The sequence below is a fragment of the Drosophila takahashii genome, chromosome 3L, assembly GCF_030179915.1.
Source record: "Drosophila takahashii strain IR98-3 E-12201 chromosome 3L, DtakHiC1v2, whole genome shotgun sequence".
NCBI classification, from domain to species: Eukaryota; Metazoa; Arthropoda; class Insecta; order Diptera; family Drosophilidae; genus Drosophila; species Drosophila takahashii.
Window position 1 is genome coordinate 33,353,286 of NC_091680.1, and position 14,086 is coordinate 33,367,371.

Here is a 14,086-nt window from a genome sequence, read left to right on the forward strand (position 1 = left end):
CAAGAAATTTTCAATATGATTGATTATTTGCCGAAGACAGGAACGCAGTGACTCTGGTTGAATTTACATCGTTGGAACACTCATAGGATAATAAGTGGTACAATTCATTATAGTTGTCGCATAAAACTCGGAATGGGTCAAAACGGGAGTAGTTTGACCTGTCAATTTCCAGTGCTAATGGCCGAAATCGACGAGTTGGTCTAGAAGGAACGTTCCAATTTATGGACGTTATCAGGTGAAGTGAGTCCACACCGCCAGTAAGGAGCTTGTGAAGGAAGATCACGCCAGTACATATTCGACGATGCTTTAAAGTTGGCAGATTCAAAAGTCGCAGCCTGTCTTTGTAGGAAGGTAGTCGGCTTCCAGAGTCCCAGTTCAAACCACGTAAGGCAAATAGGAGAAACTGCTTCTGAACGGACTCAATCATGTCTTGATAGTGCTCATACTGTGGAGACCATACGCATGAGCAGTATTCCAGCGTTGGACGAACTAAGGAAACATACAGGAGCTTTGTGATATACGGATCATCGAATTTCATTAAATTAAAAAAATTCTGTACGCCAGAATACACGTGGTTTCTGAATAAAAAATTCTTCACATATTGCTTCATCAATTCTTAGCAAAATGGTTAAATAAAATTTTTGTAACCGCTAGACCTACTAGTAAAGACAACGATTTTAGTTTAGCAACTTTGCTCAAGCAACAACAGCGCAGCGTTGTGAGGCAGACTGATTCGCAGTTTCAAAATGTATATCAACGCTTAGACATAGAGCAGGATGGTACAAGTCTTCCGGTGTGGAAACAGGATCGCATCTGGAAACGGTTGCCACAGACACATCACTAACAAAAAATAAGGTCAAGGATCCATTCTCTAGAATTTTTTATGGAATTAACTTGTCCAAGTGACAAATTAGTTTACCCATCAACAAATTCATGTTGATTTTCAGGGAATAAAATATTAGGGTCTGAGTTAGGAAGCCATGAAAGATGAAGTAAGTTAAAATCAGCGAGGACAATAAGTTGATCGGCGTCGCGAACAGCTAAAGAAACCACAGAAATAGCTTAAAGGTGATGAAGATAAATAGCAGGATCAGAGCCAGGGGGAATGTAGGCGCAAGTAAGAATTAATTTACATTTATCGGTAGTAATTTTAACTGCTATAAATAAATAAGGAAACAGTTCAGAAGAATGAGAGTTTAGTACGGCAATTAGAACGCAACGGCAACGAGTTGGGCGGTCTAATCTGAAAATAGCAAACTTGTTAACGAATTTTTCTTGATCCTTAACAGTTGAGTTGAGCCAGGTTTCAGTTAAAGCAATAATGTCAAAATCCAGTAAGGTGCTGTTAGAGTAAACTCTTTTTAGTTTCCCCAAAAAACTACGAACACTCTGATAAGCAACAGATATTGAGCGACTTAGTTTTTTGCATCAACAGAATTGGGATCCTGAGATGCGCCTTTGCTGATGTAAAGCTTTGGAAAACATAGTTTCTGGAAGAGTAATTTTAAAAGAAGAGATATCACGTGGTTGCTTGAAATTAAATGTAAAGACACTTATACTACTAGGTTGTGCACCCAATTTGGTACAGGTAGTTTTTATCACAATCAGCAGTGGCTTCCGGATTGAGACGAGAAACAAAGACCGACCTATTAGGTGCAATGCCCCGAGAGGTAGATCCGCCGCATTGGATCTGGGAGCCACGCCTGATAGTGTTGAGGAGTTGAAGAGCCTTCTGCAGTCGTACCGGTATTTTGGTTAGGCTGCAATCCATATGCTCCAGGCTCAGATCCATGTGAGGTGTTGTTAAAGGCGAAGCTAGACTACAATCCCGATGTGCCAGGTCCAGCTGAGTTGTATACAGTCAAGATTGAATTCAGACTCGCACTAATAGGTGACGGCAGCAATGCAGGGAGATGGAATTTGCAGTGAATTTTTATTATTATTCGCAATCTTTCGCTTTGGTGATTCATTTAGAAGTTTACAGTCGAGAAATTGAGTCTCCATAGTTGAGAAGATTTCAAAGCTGCTAGTCAGTTGTTTACAAAATTCTTTCCTTGTTTGCCTCAAGAAGGCTTTCATCTCCTGAGTAAGTACAAGGCAGGTAGGGCGGAACCAAGTTAAGCCGCATCTCTTCGAGATCAAAGCAACTACACGGCCGTTTTGACCAATTTCTGCGCATTTTACATGAGCGCAATTGTCACAAAGCCAACAAGACAAATAATTAACTCCAATAATAACACCATTGAACTCGCCTTTCTTTGCGGAACAGATGACGACACTCATTTTAGTGATTTTTGGGACACTATGCAGTTAACAGGCAGTTAAGAGAAACATGCAGAAGAGCAGGCAGTGGGAGATTAAAGAGACATGCAGAACACCAAGTAGAGGCAGATACGATGACGGGAGAGCCGTCGATTCGGAGAGCCAATTCGAAGATCCAGAGCAGAAGAGGCGATGAGCGAGACGAAGCGCTCAAAGTGAAGTGCACGGAGAGGACCGTTAGGACACTTAAGAGAGCAATTGGAGCGCGGTTGTAAAGAACATACGCGACAAACGGCGATAGAGAACAAAAACAAAGCACCAGCAAAGCCCTTTGTGGCAACAGCAGACGAATTGCAATTCAATTGAACATGTTTATTGGCGCGATGTAATGTTTATATACGGTGCGTGAAGTGATAAGCAGGGGGTTTAGAAAGATATTCTCCAATTTTAGGTGTAACCACGATTGAAAGGTAATTTGGAGAGCTCAGATAAAACACAACCGGTCAGTATCGATGCGTTTATGTTTAAATACAATGAATTTAATTTAAATTTAAATGTATATATTAGCTCCTGAGAGCAAAAGTAAACCAACAAAAACTTCTGATATCAAATAAACACACCTCATTTGTGACATTACACTCGTCATTAAATACACTTTCTATAATTTTCTGATTCGGCACGCTGCAATAGAAAATGACTGTGAAGGAAAAAAGGCTGGAAAAGTTTGCTAGGGCGGGCCTAATCAGAAAATGTTAGAAAGTATATTTAATGATGAGTGTAATAATTTTTCCTCACAAATGTAGATATAAAAACTTTTGTATGTTGAAGGTGCGATCGAGACAAAAATAGGTCTTCAACTGTATTTGTAAATATACCCTGCAGTTCCCGAATTCAGCCCGAGCGCTAAAAAAGCACTGAGTCAACTGTGACGCCGGCAGACCCGCGGCAGAATCGATTTTCTCCCCAACCAACTCTCTCTCAATCACTTTCTTTAGTAGTGTCGGGTAAAAACTGCCCATTTGGGTGAACATGTTCACTTGTTCTTTTTTTCCCAATGAGTCAACTCACTCAGTTTGCTCACTTGTTCACTTACTCACTTGCTCACTTGTTCTGTCCTTAACTTTTTCACTGGCTCTGAGAAAACAGCTCTTTGTCTGTAGAGAGCAAAACTGAGCAAGTGAACAAAAAGGAGCAAGTGAGCAAAAATGAACAAGTAAACAATAAAGAACAAGATCGAAGGAACATGTTTACTCACTCAGTTTAGTGAGCAACTCTTTTTTGTTCACTCACTTATTAGCAACCCAGCACTAATGTAGATACAACACCAAAAACGCTCGTTTGGACGCATCAGAAAATCTATGGACCTCGGAATTCATTAAGTGAGTAGTGTGGATAAAGCAGAGTTAAATTACTTAAATCTTCCAGAAGTTTCCTCCACCGCGCTTTCAAATCCTCGTCGATGGACGTCTCCCAGTCGAGATCTTGTAGCGTAAGATCCCGTAGTAAAATGTTGCAGCGTATGATTACTGGACTTTTGAAACCGAGAAGATCAAACAAGCGGGCTACGACTGATAGGATAGATCGGCGCGTGAAGTTTTGAGTTTGTTGACCCTTGAATCGAATCAGAAATACGTCCGCACTAGGCTGCCACGCAATTCCGAGACTTTTTGTGACGTATTTTTCGTCTAGGCTAATAAAAACTTTCCCTTTGGAACTTGGAGTGATTTGAGACCAGTTGCTGCTGACCTTAGTTAATTGTAACCCTGTTTTGGCGAGTAGTTGAACGATATCATCCTTCTTGAGCTGCAGCTCCTCAATCTCGTCTGCTCCCGTTAGTAGGTCATCAATTAGGTCAGTAGGTCGTTACCAAGAGATTCCGCACGGTGAGGAAATTGGCCTTCATAGAGATGAGCGATGTGATGAAGTGCGCAGATGGCTAGATATGGTGCTGCTGACGTTCCATAGGTTATTGTTTTTAATTAATATGTCTGAATTGCTTCATCTTTGTCGGGTCTTCATAAAATCCGTTGAAAGCGCCTATCATCCTTATGCATGATAAACTGGCGATAAATTTTGGCGATGCCTCTAGTTAGCGAGTACCGCTTTAATCGGAAATTAAGAAACTTTGTTAGTAAATCCTATATCCGCAAACTGCGGCGCAGTCTTTCTTGTTCAATATTAAACAAGTAGTTTTTGCTGAATAAGGATTGTTGTGTCGCTGAGAAAAACTAATTCTATCTTGATGTTTGGTTTTGGGTAGAAAAGACTTTAATATATATAATCCTCCTTGGACCGCGATTTCTTCTGATTATCATAATAAAAATACACATGTGGTCATCCATGGTTATGAGAGTTCTTAAGAAATCGCTGTCCATCGAGGATCATTTTTACGCGGTTATGGAGACTGGTTCCCTTTAATACTCAGATTTTTTGAATTTTTTATTAGTCTTATTTTGACAAAAAGGGAAAATCTCTGATGTAATAGAATTGTAGGGATTAAATTTGGTCAGAACGGATTGACCTAAAAATCTAGAAAAATCAAATTAATTCGGAAATAATTAGGTGCGCAGTGTGACGTAGATTAAAACAAAAAAAAAGACCCAAAGTGCCCCAAAAATCGATTTGTTTTTTTTTTTAATTTTTTCTTTTGCCATTTCTCTGTTATAAATGTTGTTAAAATGGTTTAAAAATGTGATGTTCATAATCTTATGGCATACCCGCAAATAACTGCATTTAAATTTTTTGGAGATTCAGCATCCTTAATCAAGTCCCCAATATTTTCAAATTTGGCTAACCTGGTGTGACGTCACGGCCTCCCCATATGTTTGTATGTATGTTCTTCTGGCGCATGGCACTGCTGTCGCACTTTAAGTGTGACCGCGCAAGGGGAAAATGAAAATACCACAGCCAACACATTTAAAACGACACTACCACACTCATAAGACGTTTAAAATGCGCGGTTAAAAAATCGATTATATCGCAAATCTTTTCTTTTGCGCCTTTTTCTTAAGTAAACGTTAAATTTTAAAATATCAGTTGACCTTACACAAATCCCATTAAGATGAATTTACAGTCGAAATTTTCCTTGAAATTCCTTTTATTATACCCGTTACTCGTAGAGTAAAAGGGTATATTAGATTCGTGCAAAAGTATGTAACAGGTAGAAGGAAGCGTTTCCGACCCTATAAACTATATATATTCTTGATCAGGATCACTAGCCGAGTCGATCTAGCCATGTCCGTCTGTCCGTCTGTCCGTCTGTCCGTCTGTCCGTCTGTCTGTCCGTCTGTCTGTCTGTATGAACGCTGAGATCTCGGAAACTATAAAAGCTAAAAGATTGACATTTTGCATACAGATTCTAGGAGTTCCTACGCAGCGCAAGTTTGTTTCAAAAGGGTGCCACGCCCCCTCTAACGCCCACAATCGCTAATATACGATTTTACAAATTTCAATATTTCGGAAAAGTAAAAATGCAGTTTTATTGTGTTTATGAATACCTATCGAAATGTAGAAGAAATTTTTTTAAATCGGAGCATTCGTTGAAAAGTTACGGCGGATCAACGTTTTTATCTTCATCTCCTCCCTTTAGCTGAGTAACGGGTATCTGATAGTCGGGGCACCCGACTATAGCGTTCTCTCTTGTTTTTATAATGCAAAAAACTGATCAGCAAACTATTTATTAGTTTTCAAACGTTGATATATTGACAAATTGTTGATTTGTAAAAAACATTATTTCGCTCCGTTGCACACACACATGAACGAAATACATATAAGCCACAAAATTAGTTTTTTATAAACACAATCCCTAGGTATGTGCGAGTGGGTGCATTGCAGCGGACTAAGGAAGTTAGATTCGCTTAAATTCAAATTAATGATAATACTGATATCCTTTTGCTTACAAAAAATGGCATTTACATTTCTACAACAGATCGAAGACATTTTCTTACAGATTTGTATGTTTTAAAATGCAAATAGCATTGAAAGTATTCAAAAAAACTAAATATTCAAATCAATTGATTCTCTTACCCTTTCTTACACGTGTCTCATATTGTTTAAACATATGGAAATGTTTAAACAATTTTATTCCCGGCATCCCAATCCACCTGCCTTCCTTATTATTAATATAATTCTAATAAATGTGAAAAATTAATGGAAACAAAAATACTGCAGGAAAATATCAATTGTAAAATGCAGTAATATGGAATTGCTTTTCTTATTGCTGTTTTTTAAATTAGTCAAATACATAAAGCAAAACATTGCTTCGCATAAATATTGCTTTCCCTTATAAGAGTTGTCTACTGTGGATACCTTCCAAAAGCCCCCGTTAACTAATTCGCCAAGAGTATTTGGTTTTTATTTACCTTTTCGTTACCTATAAATAATATACCCTCTAATTTCATAAATCTTAAAATTATTTTATTTGTTGTTCGAGAGCTATCTTTTCGAGAGAGATCTATCTTTTAGAAATTTTTTGTTCTACTTTTTTTAAGAAAACAAGTTTATTTGTTAGATTTGCACGCTAATCGATTTGGAATGTAATTACATGCTCAACCCAGTATTAAATTCTATATTTAAACAATATGTTTTGGCCAAAGTACTAATGGTATGAAGAAAATTAATGTAAGGATTTGTGTCGAAAAATTAATTTCTTTTTTCTGTTCTGTGCAGTTGATAACTTACGCAAGCAATAGGAATTTTAGGATTATTTTATGCAAGTTTTTATATATTTCTTAAGTAGTTTGCTTAGGACAATATACAGTTGTTTTTTCGGAAATTAAGGAAATAAGTTATGATAAAATCTTTTCTCGGCTTATAGGCTAAAAAAATGAATTTTATATATAGAATAAAAACCAAATATAAAGGTATACTTAGTATTAGAGCCCTGCATGAATCAACAGTATGCTTAAATATTTCGAAACATACGAATCCCTTATGTCAACTGTATATATGTTTCGAAACGTCTGGAAATGATTCGAAACATTCTAAGGTGTTTCGAAACATTGGGGAGGCCTAGCTTTAACAGTATATCAGTTTATTTTGTTTGTCTAAAAGTGCTTTCCAAAATGGACGTTGATTTGCCAAGTGGCTCCAGCAGTTCTGTGAGTATATTTTGAAATTTAATAAAAGAGTCACCATGATAATTTTGCATAACTAGGCCCTCCAAACAATTCAAGAAAAAAGGATCTAATATGGTAGCAGGTTTTAGAGGGTATGATCATTTATTCTGTGTGAACCACCTATTGAACAACATAATTGAAAAAGCGTTCAAGATCCACCCTGAACTAGAACTACTATTATCTAAATCGAGTAAATTAGTAAAATATTTTAAGAAGTCAGGAGAAAATGTAAATTTAAACTCCAGCTTGAAAAGTGTCTGTCCTACAAGATGGAATACCATATTTTATACCCTTAAATCTATTGAAGAAAACTGGCATGAAATAACTTCTATATTAGTCCGGAAAAATGAATTTGAGAGGATTATGGACCTTAACTTGAGGGATCTGAGCTCAATAGTTAAAGTTTTAACGCCCTTTGAAGAAACTTCTAAGGTTTTTGAGGGAGAATTACACCCTACTCTGCATTTCGTAATACCATATATTGGTAAACTAAAAAAATCTTGTAGCGACAACGCTACAACTACAGAAATCGCTGAAAAAATCGAAACATTTTTGAAGCACGCTTTGGACAATGTGGTCTCTCCATACATTACAAAATTTCACAAGTTGGCCCATTTTTTGTTCCCTCCAACAAATCAAATGATAAAATTCAGCGACCAGGATAAAAAGGAAACAATGGAAATCTGTAAGGGAATGATGAAGCAGTACCTTGATAATACCAACTATGCTGGCGTTGAAGCCAATATAGAACATATTTTCATGGAATATATTCCACAACAAAACCGCAATAATACACAGGATAGAATCAATAATGAAATTAATTTATACATAAATATGGAAGTTCCATATACTAGCGAATTTAATGTTTTGACGTGGTGGGAGAGCAGCAAATCGCAACTTCCGTCGCTATATAAACTGTCTCAAAAAGTATTTGCCATACCCGCCAGTAGCGCCTCATCGGAGAGGGCATTTTCACGAGCAAGGCATTTGCTGAGTGAAAAAAGGAGCACCATAGGGAACAATCCGAGCTTGGTGAATGAAATTATGTTTTTAAACAGCAATCTAAATTTTAGTGAAACAACATAAAATAAAATATTTGTGAAAACCATAAATTAAAATACAATTTTGTTTAATTTCCAAACCTGCTAATACAAAATTATCTATTACAGCTTTTGTTTATAAGTCACGTTTGGAGACCGAATCGTCAGTATCACACTGTTGTAGATGTTTCGAATCATTTGAATCTTACTGTAAAAATGTTTCGAAACATAAAATGTCTCGAAAACTGTTGATTCATGCAGGGCTCTACTTAGTATTCAATTTTAATTTCCGCGCTGACTACTATGATATTTTTCTCAAAAAAACAGTATTTTTCATTCGCGTTTGGGGGGGGGGTCAAACGTCATTTTAGACCATAAGTATGTTCGCCAATATGGCTTAGAATCCTTTAAAGATTTCATTCCCCCTATACGATTTTTGGGGTCCCAAATCGACCCACCCTAATGCTTAGTTTTCAATTTTAATTACCGCAGGCGAAGCTGCGGGCTACCGGACCTGCTAGTTTGCATTATAAAAACAAGAAAGGAAGCTACCTTCGGCCAGCCGAAGCTTATTTACCCTTGCAAATAAAAGAATGCTCACTCGGTGCAGTTCCAGGGATTCCAGATTTAGCGTTTCTATTTATTTAAATTTTTTAAGTAGTCAAGAATCAAAACGCCTACTTCCTACAAAGTTACAATGAATTTTCTTATATTGGTTTGAATATTCCTATGGGAGCCTTAAGATATAGTGGTCCGATCCGGCTCGCTCCGACATATGTACTACCTGCAATAGAAAGAATACTTTCGGGAAAGTTTCATCGCGATAGCTTTAAAACTGAGAGACTAGTTCGCATAGAAACGGACAGACGGACATGGCTAGATAGACTCGGCTATTGGTGCTGATCAAGAATATATATACTTTATTTGGTCGGAAACGTCTACTTCACTGCGTTGCAAACATCTGACTGAAATTATAATACCCTCTACAAGGGTATAATAAAAGCAATTTTAAGGAAAATTTCAACTGTAAAGTTCATCTTAATGGGATTTCTGTAAGGTCTGCCGATATTTTAAAATTTAACGTTTACTTAAGAAAAAGGCGCAAAAGAATCGATTTGCGATATAATAGATTTTTTAAACGCGCATTTTAAACGTGTTATGAGTGTGCTAGTTTCGTTTTAAATGTGTTGGCTGTGGTATTTTCATTTTCCCCTTGCGCGGTCACACTTAAAGTGCGACAGCAGGACATACATACATACATACATGAGCCAGCAGAACATACATACAAACATATGGGGAGGCCGTGACGTCACATCAGGTTAGCCAAATTTGAAAATATTGGGGACTTAGTTAAGGATGCTGAATCTCCAAAAAATTTAAATGCAGTTATTTGCGGGAATGCCATAAGATTATGAACATCACATTTTTAAACCATTTTAATGGCCATTTTAATGGCAAAAGAAAAAATTTAAAAAAAAACAAATCGATTGTTTTGGGGGGGGTTGTTTTTTGTTTTAATCTTTCTGTCACACTCTGCGCATAATTATTTCCGAATTAATTTGATTTTTCTAGATTTTTAGGTCAATCCGTTCTGGGTGGAATTTGCTACTGACCAAATTTTATCCTTACAATTCTATTAATTCAGAGATTTATTCATGTTTATATATTTCATATTACAAATTAAGCTTTGAAATTGTTAAAGATTTAATGTCTCTTGATCAGGATGAAATTAAGCGCCGAAAATGACCACTCCACTGCTATTTGTTATGCAGGTAGGACTAGCACGACTTTCGCAACTATCTTCAAATAAGGTGACATACATTTTAGCCATAAAAATTAATTTTGTTGGTCATTAATGGTAGGCGACCATGAAACAAAGTACAATTTTCAATTTCCGTGTATAGGTTGGACCATCCAGAATGGTGAAAAAGAGAGATGACCCCTGAGAATCATTAAGGCTGCTCGGTGAGGAAAAAGCCTTCAAATTTTTATCCAGCTATACGAGAGCCACAAAGCAAGCTGTGTAAAACTTTTTTCCGAGCTATACGTGAAGCACACAATATGCTCAAAAGACCTTTTCCGAGTATTTACGACGAAAAGGGTCTCGGGTGAGCACAGACCCGACCAAAACAAACCAAATCGGTCATCCCCAGCGGCGAAAATTGCCATTACAAAATGGATTACGAATGCATTACTTCTCCTCTCGTAATAGAGAAACAATGGATTACAACATGGATTACTTTGCCATAGGCATGGCCGCCTTGTAATGTGGTCGGGAGAAAATTTGCATTACTAGTAATGGGAAAAGTATGCTAGGGCCGAATCACCTTCGGGTCTCCATTACGAATTCAATATACTTTTCCGAAATTGTAATGCAAAATGTAGACGGACTAGAGAAAATTCAACATACAATTTGAAAAACGTATGCTGAGTTGTAATGCATGTTCATTTATGAAAACAAAAAATATTCTTTCCTCATGTAGGAATTGAACATGGGTATTATTGTATAATGGATGGAAAGGCTAACCGCTCGGCCATTGTCTGTGCTTTTTTTAGTTCGTCAAACTATATTTAGAATGCATGCTGTTATTATTAAAGTTCCGAAGCTCAAACGTGAGGGAGGGGAAACGAAAAACGAACACATAGACAATAATTTTTATGTGTGTTTGTGATTTTTGACGAAGGGAAATCGTTAGCGAACGAAAAAACGAAGTCATAGGAGCCCTGATTACAACTTCTCTAACGAAAAGCAGCGATTGTAATCGGTTACATTTTCTTTACATGTAATGCATTTTTTCTCCAGACCCCATTCGCCTGTTCGCCGCTGGGTCGGTTGAGCAGGGAGCAACAGAGGGGCAAACGAAATTTTAGGATCTCTCTCTGACAGCTTCGTATGGGGTCAGTATGTGAGGGGTTTTTTTTCTGACCACAAGCACTATGAGACCATTTTTTACGAGCTCTGCTTGCGTGCGAAGTTCGGTTTCAATTTCACCAAATGATTGCTTTTCTTTTATTTTATTACTATATATTAGCGGGCTCACCCCGAAATTCGCGCGACTTTTTCTCAAATTTTTTTGGCCTAGTAGTAGTAGTTTTAGCTGAATAAGGGTTGTTGTGTCGCTCAGAAAAACAAATTCAAGGAAAGGTTTAAATATATAATCCTCCTTGGACCGCGATTTCTTCTGATTATCATAATAAAAATACACATGTGGTCATCCATGGTTATGAGAGTTCATAAGAAATCGCTGTCCATCGAGGATCATATTTACGCGGTTGTGAGGACTAGTTCCCTATAATACCAATTACTCAGATGTTTGGAATTTTAAATTAGTCTTATTTTGATAAAAAAAAGGAAAAGGGTACATATATGATTTTTATAGCAAATGTTAGAAAAGCACCCTTGTTTTCTATAGCAAACCCGGGAACTTTGAAATTCAATTACAAGAGAACCATGGCCGACCGCCAAGTTCTTTTTGCACGTAAATTCTTAAAAAATCGCGGTCCATCGAGGATAATTTCTTCACGAATTTCGGGGGTGAGCCCGCTAATATATACTATATTATATATATTATATAGTATTACCTTAGTTATCTTCTGAGTTATTTGTCAGTTTCAGCACTCGAGGTTGTTCAATCCTTTCAGGCTACGGATGACAACTACAAAAAGGCAGTAGAATGCCTTTCAGATTGCATATATAGCTTGTTTGCTATGCCAACGGTGAAACATCCGGACTCCACCGCATTACAAAGGTTAATCGACAATGTAGCAGCAAATGTTTTTGGTGCAGCCCTTTAAGCATTAAATTGTGTTAATATAGACGGGTATAAGCATATCTGCATACTTAGTTTTCGCGTTTAACGCGTGGTATTTGTGCAATCGCGGTTTGAAAAAAATAGCAACATTAATTGTTTTGATTTAAGATATCCTCGAGGGTCTGTGCTTAGTTGTAATAAAACCTATGCCAAAAAATTGCTTAGATGCCCTTCTACATAATTGCATTTAAGGTTCCATCATAATTTGAGTCAATCAAAGCCTATAAGCCATTGAAGTAATTTGTTCACCTCCATTCCCAACCAACTTGATGCGGTGAACAGGCTTAAAAAAATACAAGGAAAAATATGTGCCCTAAAATATTTGACAGGCATCTAGAGGCGTCTTTGACCGAATTTTTAAGATAAATAAGACCATTATACGTCGAAGGATGGAATTTATAGAATTTTTTTCATAAGAACGTAAAAAGTAACAAGTATTTTTAAGTAACTATTACGTAACGAGTTGGTCGTGACTTCACACAGTAGGTTTTTTAAAGATAACAGTGGCGTAGCCTTAAAATTGTCGGGGGAGATATTTGACAGGCATACTAACCCCTTGAAAATACAAATTTTCGATGTTCGGCGCCTACTGCTAAACAAATTGAAAGGCAAATTTCTACGAATGTTGCAGATATTTATGTAAAATGGAATTTCAAAATACTTGCTACTTTTCCCGTTCTTACGGAAAAAATTCTATAAATTCCATCCTTCGAAGTACAATAGTGGGTGTTATCTCAAAAATTCGGGAAAAGTCGTCTCTAGATGCCTGTCAAATATTTTACGGCACATATTTTTCCTTGTATTTTTTTAAGACTGTTCACCGCATCAAGTTGGTTGTGAATAGAGGTGAACAAATCAATTCAATGGCTCATAGGCTTTGATTGACTCAAATAATAATGGAACCTTGAATGCAATTATGTAGATGGGCATCTAAGCCATTTTTTGGCATAGGTTTTAATACAGTTGGACAAAGACCGTCGAAGATATCTTAAATCAAAACAATTAATGTTGCTATTTTTTTCAAACTTCGATTGCACAAATACCACTCGTTAAACGCGAAAACGAAGTATGCAGATATGCTTATATTCGTCTATATTAACATACTTTAATGCCCATGTTGACCTGTGTTATGGATGCCAGTATGATTCACATTCTTCTGTCACAGGTTGATAACGAAACCAAAAAAAAAATACGATGAATGGCAATACTACGAGAAATTGGCAACGTGGAATGATTGCTGCACCATTGTCAATCGTAGGCTTTTATTTCTGGATGGCCACCGTGCTCTGGATCACCGTCCACCACAGAAGACCAAGCACTAACAGGCTTCAAATACGTTCCTAAGCACTGCAATTTCCTGCACATACTGCTGCTCAAACAATGATTACGTTGGCCGCTGCAAGGTCTTCACCGAGCTGTCTGTTCAGAAGCGCTATGAGGCGATCAAAGCGCTTACATCAATTGCATGAAAAAAATACATATGTATATTAAAGAACTGTCCATCAAAGTCCAAATGCAGGATATGCGGATTAATAGGGGAGAAGGGGGACTAATCGGAGGAAATGATTGATTAGACATAGCCATTGGAAAGGCTGTTCTTTTGGCTATAACTTTTTTCTACATCATTTTGAAGTCAATTGTAAAGCCTTCGAGGAACGTTGCAAAATGTCAATATACTTTTTAAACTGGTCTAGCCCCAATACTGGGGTAATAACAGTACGAAACTTACTTTCGCTGTTAACGGTATAGGGTACAAGAGATAATTTCCATAAAATTTTATTGGAATCTTTAGACACTAATCCTTCGATCTAAAATGGAGTACATTTGTTGTGGTTTTGGTAATACTTTATACTCA

At 37.1% G+C, this 14,086-nt stretch overlaps 2 protein-coding genes and 1 long non-coding RNA gene across 5 annotated transcripts in view; 1 reads left to right on the forward strand and 2 right to left on the reverse strand.

The window, feature by feature from the left end:
• The window catches only part of Snap25 (Synaptosomal-associated protein 25kDa), a 510,490-nt gene that overhangs the window by 313,143 nt on the left and 183,261 nt on the right, over positions 1–14,086 (reverse strand). The window lies entirely within an intron of this gene.
• Positions 63–4,061, reverse strand: LOC138913157 (uncharacterized). The gene is made up of 3 exons (XR_011418789.1): positions 3,675–4,061; positions 3,553–3,618; positions 63–489 (listed from the first exon to the last, which is right to left on the reverse strand). It is a non-coding gene; the product is annotated as an uncharacterized lncRNA (long non-coding RNA).
• LOC138913202 (uncharacterized) lies at positions 9,666–13,674 on the forward strand. 2 transcript variants are annotated; one of them, XM_070215944.1, is made up of 3 exons: positions 9,666–9,737; positions 12,036–12,168; positions 13,397–13,674. In XM_070215944.1, the coding sequence occupies exons 1-3, from the start codon at positions 9,683–9,685 to the stop codon at positions 13,551–13,553; spliced, it is 345 nt and encodes a 114-aa protein (XP_070072045.1). In that variant the 5' UTR covers positions 9,666–9,682; the 3' UTR covers positions 13,554–13,674. The 2 variants fall into 2 exon arrangements, 1 of the variants encoding a protein (XP_070072045.1); XR_011418860.1 differs by lacking the exon at positions 13,397–13,674 and having other exon boundaries at positions 9,704–9,737; positions 12,030–12,230.

What these genes read in the sequence shown, in the direction of transcription:
- LOC138913202 (XM_070215944.1), top strand. Translation starts at nt 9,683, where the DNA reads ATGAGCCAGCAGAACATACATACAAACATATGGGGAGGCCGTGACGTC. An exon ending in AGGCCGTGACGTCACATCAG is followed by an intron (nt 9,738 to 12,035) that starts GTTAGCCAAATT and finishes TGTCAGTTTCAG; the next exon opens with CACTCGAGGTTGTTCAATCC. An exon ending in GACTCCACCGCATTACAAAG is followed by an intron (nt 12,169 to 13,396) that starts GTTAATCGACAA and finishes CTTCTGTCACAG; the next exon opens with GTTGATAACGAAACCAAAAA.